Source organism: Gekko japonicus, unplaced genomic scaffold, assembly GCF_001447785.1.
Source record: "Gekko japonicus isolate JY-2015 unplaced genomic scaffold, Gekko_japonicus_V1.1 scaffold2133, whole genome shotgun sequence".
Taxonomy (NCBI): domain Eukaryota; kingdom Metazoa; phylum Chordata; class Lepidosauria; order Squamata; family Gekkonidae; genus Gekko; species Gekko japonicus.
In genome coordinates, this window is record NW_015163153.1 from 224,953 (window position 1) to 230,470 (window position 5,518).

At 47.9% G+C, this 5,518-nt stretch overlaps 1 protein-coding gene across 1 annotated transcript in view; it reads left to right on the top strand.

Annotated features, from left to right (window-relative positions):
* The window catches only part of RSPH3 (radial spoke 3 homolog (Chlamydomonas)), a 57,773-nt gene that overhangs the window by 25,493 nt on the left and 26,762 nt on the right, over nt 1-5,518 (top strand). Inside the window, exon 4 of the mRNA XM_015407053.1 lies at nt 4,587-4,674. Coding sequence (XP_015262539.1) covers nt 4,587-4,674 — 88 coding nt within the window. The remainder of the gene's footprint in view (nt 1-4,586; nt 4,675-5,518) is intronic.

Genomic DNA, 5,518 nt, shown 5'->3' on the forward strand with positions numbered 1-5,518 from the left:
CGCCTAAATTAGTTTGCTCTGGAGCCCTCCTTCCTGAACCGAGACAAAAATGTGTGAGCCGGAGGCTAAAAAACTGTGAGCTAGCTCACACCAACTTGGCTTAGAGGGAACACTGGTTAAGATTGCAGAAGGGGGACCAACGAGGATCTTAGAGCAAAGGCGCAAGGGAAGAAGAAGTGAAATATGAATGTTGATTTAGCTAGGGTGGGCCCACTGTTCCCCCTGAGCTGAGTTGGTGTGAGCTAGCTCACAGTTTTTTAGCCTCCGGCGCACACATTTTTGTCTCCGCTCAGGAAGGAGGGCTCCAGAGCAGACTAATTTAGGCAGCAGCCAAATCACTTGCTCACAACTTTTAATGCCGGTAGCTCACAAAGTAGGATTTTTGCTCACAAGACTCCACAGCTTAGTGGGAGCATTGGTGGGAAGGGGTCATTTTCTTTCAGACAAAGAACAGTTAAGATTGCAGAAGGGGTCCGAAGAGAGGATCTTAGAGCAAAGGTGCAAGGGAAGAAGTCGTGAAATACGAATGTTGATTTAGCTAGGGTGGGCCCACTGTTCCCCCTGAGCTGAGTTGGTGTGAGCTAGTTCACAGTCTTTTAGCGTCCGGTGCACACATTTTTGTCTCCGCTCAGGAAGGAGGGCTCCAGACAGCAAACTAATTTATGCAGCAGCCAAATCGCTCGCTCACTGCTTTAATGACAGTAGCTCACAAAGAAGATTTTTTGCTCACAAGACTCCACAGCTTAGAGGGAGCATTAGCTCTGGGTTGGGAAATACCTGGAGATTTTGGGGGTGGAGCCTGAGGAAGGCGGGGTTTAGGGAGGGGAGGGACCTCAGCAGGGCATTATGCCATATAATCCACCCTCCAAAGCAACCGTTTTCTCCAGCAGAACTGATTTCTGCCACCTGGGGATCGGTTGTCATCCCAGGAGATCTCCAGCCATCACCTGGAGGCTGGCAACCCTAAATTTAGCACTGGGATGCCAGCTCATCTCCAGACGACAGAGGTCCGTTCCCCTGGAGAAAATGGATGCTTTGGTGAGTGGGCTCTATGGCATTGTACCCCATGGAGGTCTCTGTCCTCCCCAGGCTCCACCCCCAAATCTCCGGTCGTTTCCCAACCTGGATATGGCAACCTACCTCCAGAGGCCGAGGGGGACCCAGCCATCCTACACGGCAGGCAAATTCATACACGTATTTCATTTATACTCTCGCCTTTCTCCCCAGCGGGGTCCCGAAGCCACGCACGTCATTCTCGGTTCCTCCGTTTTATCCTCACAACAACCCTGTGAGGTAGGTTAGGCTGACAGGGTGTAAGAGAAGAAGAAAAAGAGAAGAGACTGGATCTATACCCCATGGCCCTTCACTACCCAAAGGAGTCTCAGAGCAGCTTACAATCTCCTTTCCCTCCCCCTCCCCACAACAGACACCCTGAGAGCATTGCTCCGCAGCCATCCCTCCTGAGCTGAGACAAAAATGTGTAAGACGGAGCAATGTTCCCTCTAAGCTGTGGAGTCTTGTGAGCAAAAATTCTACTTTGTGAGCTATTGGCATTAAAGTTGTGAGTGAGCGATTTGGCTGCTGTACCACCGCTGCACCACCACCACCAACTGGCTTGGGTAACATCTGGGGGGGGGTTGCGATGGCCCCGGGATGAAGAATGAAGGGTGTTGCCATTGGAACGATATGATTGACTTGAGATGACCAACACCAGAAGCCCATCTTGTTACTGAGGACTTTGAGATAACTTGAGCACCTTACTGTATAATTGATTGATTGTTTTATCAGGTTTTAGCTGTTTTAATTATTGGCATGTTTGCCTCATGGGGGTCCCTGTCCTCCCCTGGCTCCACCCCCCAAATCTCCAGGAGTTTCCCAACCTGGATATGGCAACCCTGCCTCCAGAGGCCGAGGGGGACCCGGCCGTCCTACACGGCAGGCAGACATATGTTACAATATGTTTTATTGTATTTTACACTCGACTTTGCCGCATGTGAGCCGCCCTGAGCCTTTGGAAGGGCGGAATATAAATCAAACTAATAATAAATAAAATAATAAATAAATCTGTAAGCTGCCCTGAGCCCACTTGTGGGGAGGGCGGCCTATACATCTAAATAAATAAATAAATAAATATAAATACTGCATAAATTAGTTTGCTCTGGAGCCATCCTTCCTAAGACAAAAATGTGTGAGCCGGAGGGTAAAAAACTGTGAGCTAGCTCACACTAATTCAGCTTAGAGGGAACACTGCCCGTGAGGCAGATGGGGCTGAGAGAGCTCTCTCGAGAACTGCTCCTGAGAGAACAGCTCTGAGAGGCCTCGTGACTGACCCAAGGACACAGCAGCAGCTGCATGTGGAGGAGTGGGGAATCAAACCCGGTTTTCCCATATTAGACTCCGCGCTCCTGACCACTACACCAAACTGGCCCAAGATCACCCAGTGAACTTTATTTATTTAATTAACTCATTCATTCATTTATCCCCCCAGCTTTGTCTCCAAGAGGGACCCAAACTGACCATTCTCTCCTCCATTTTATCCTCACAACAACCCTGAGAGGCAGGTTAAGGCTGAAAGAGTATAACTATCCCAAGGTCACCCAGTGAACTTATTTGATTTATTTAATTAACTCATTCATTTATACCCCAGCTTTCTCTCCAAGAGGGACCCAAAGTGGCTTACGTCATTCTCTTTTCCATTTCTATCCTCACAACAACCCTGTGAGGCAGGTTAGGCTGAGAGCGTATGACTGGCCCAAGGTCACCCAGCAAGGTTAGGCTGATTTATTATGTCTTCCCATACTCATATTGGCTTGAGGCAACGGGCTGTAGAAGCTCCATGGTAGGATGTGTGTTTTTCATGTAGGATATTCTAGGTTCAGTCTCCGGGTCGAGTACCTCAAATGCTGGGGGAATCCTTTTCCTGACTGAGACCCTGAAGAGCTGCTGCCAGTCAGAGCAGGCAATACTGATCTGGATGAGACCGATGGCCTAACTCTTTAAGGCAGTTTAGTGTGCTTGCCTGTGACCGTCGATAACTCCTTTTAGCTGGACGGGCTGTACTTCCGTGGCTGAGTGACTGCTTTGCCTGTAGAAGATCTCCAGTTCCGTTGCAGCATCTCCAGTAAAAAGATCTTTCTCTGCTCAAGGCTCAGGCAAGCAGCTGCCCGTCAGAGTCAATGTGAAGTGTGAGGCACAAGCAGGTGTTCTCCCCTGAGGCTTTCTGAAAAGTATGCATACGGAGAGTGATTTCAGCTAAGCATACCTTTATTTAGTCAGGAACAAAAGACACCTTGGCCGGCTCACGGGCCGGCTTATATTCCTTCAGAAAACCCGCCACCAAACACACCAAACACACACCCCACTCCCGATAGGCTATTTACAGTAACCGAGAGATCTATTGGCCTCTCGGCTGGGAACCTAGCCCTTTCATTGGGCCTGGCTAGGATCCTACCGGCCCATTGTCTTTTGGAATGAAGCTTGAGGTTTTTTAGTCTACTGACAAGTCCGGGCATGCCTGGCTTCCTTAGGCTGGATACACAACACTTTCCTAAAAGGAAAGGTGTTTCACTTGTCTTTTGAAATGACTACCGCCTCAAATCTCCTCTTCTCAGCTGCAACCTGTGACCCAGAGCTGAGCCTTCAGTGATTAATTAGTTTAATTTGTCTCCCCGGAATCATAGCCAAATAGCTTCTGAATCTGAAGCAGACTTCACTTAGAACAATAAATTAGCGGCATAAAATCAAACAGAACTTCCTGTGGATGCATGAAAGCCAGTGTGTGTGTGTGTGTGTGTGTACATTAAGTCAACCAACCAGATCAACCCCCCCCCCCAAAAAAAAAAGCTTAAGGGAACATGAAGCCGGAGGGACAGAAAGCTTAAGTGAACAGAAAGATAATGGCCAGAGGCAGTGGGAAGTGAGATGATGGTCAAGGTGGACTATAATGATTTCATGTTTTGGTGTGTGTGTTTCTTTAAATGTTTAGTTTGACTGCAGTAATATGAGAAGAGTGATACAGGGAGACAAGTGTGATGTGATTGGCTGGTGACTGAAAGTGTGGGAGGAGGGGTGTCTATGAAAAGATTCTGTGTGTGACGTTTGAAGAGAGAGCATAGTCTGTGAGACTATGGGAGTTTTTGAGTCTACAATGTGTGATTAAAACAAAGAGTTCAGCCTGTGTGACTATATAGATGAGAGAGAGATTAGACAGAGTGTCTACACCTGTCAGAGTGGAGTTTTGGGAGTTTGAGAGATTGTTTGTGACACCAAGCATTGCCGGTTATATTTACAAGTTCCTTTCACCAGCAACAGTTCAAAATAACCAGAAACATATTTTGTTCTTTATTAAATAAATAATTATTTGTTTAATCTTATCTCAGAATAGTCCTTCCTCAGGGCCACATAGTCCTCTGAAGTGCCCAGACCCTAGGTTCTACCAAATGAGAGAGATTTGGAATGTTTAATTCCTGGTGGCAGTAGAAATCTACACAGAGTGTTTTAAAGGAGAAACAGTCCTATGTTCTAAAATGCTTCTCTAGATTTTCTCTTTTGACCCATCCACTTACCCTTCGTTTTGTCTACTGCAGGGATGATGAACCAACCCACTATGCGAATCTTATGTACGAGAGGAGGGTGGTCAGAGGCAATACCTATGCCCTTCACCTGCTACCTTGGGTAGGTTCTGCCGTCCTCCGTTCTTACAGCTTCTTTGGACATGAGTCACTGGAGAAATCACTCAAAAACCTACTACAGTCTGCAGACACACAATAAGGGTCTGCAGCAGTGTTCCCCCTAAGCTGAGTTAGTGTGAGCCAGCTCACAGTTTTTTAGCCTTCGGCTCACCCATTTTTGTCTTAGCTCAGGGAGATTGGCTCCAGAGCAAACTAATTTATGCAGCAGCCAAATCGCTCGCTCACAACTTTAATGCCAGTAGCTCAGAAAGAAGAATTTTTGCTCACAAGACTCCACAGCTTACAGGGAGCATTGGTCTGCAGTACACATTGCACAGTTAACTTGTGAAACTCACGGCTACAAGAATGTGGCCATGGAAACCGGTTTTGAAAGGAGGTCAGAGAGATTCCTGAAGGGGGAGCTCTAGCCCAGTGCCTGAAGGGAACCCCCATAGTCCGAGCAGTCTGCCTTCAAGCACCAGTTACAGCAACAGCTGGAGGATTTGGCCTCTATGCCTCTGCTCGAGCAGCCTGGGGGAAGGGCAAGGTAGAAGTGTGATCCTTCTGATTGGCCATCTTGGGAAATAGGTTGCAGGGCCTGATGGATCTCTTGTCTGAAGCAGGAGGGTTCTTCTTGTTGTTGTTCAGTCGCACAGTTGAGTCCGACTCTTCACGACCCCATGGACCAGCTCCCGCCAGGCCCTCCTGTCTTCCGCTGTCCTCTGAAGTTGGCTCAATTTCATGTTCGTTGCGTCGCTGACACTGTCCAACCATCTCATCTTTTGCCGTCCCCGTCTTCTTTGACCTTCAATCTTTCCCAGCATCAGGGTCTTCTCCAGTGAGTGCTC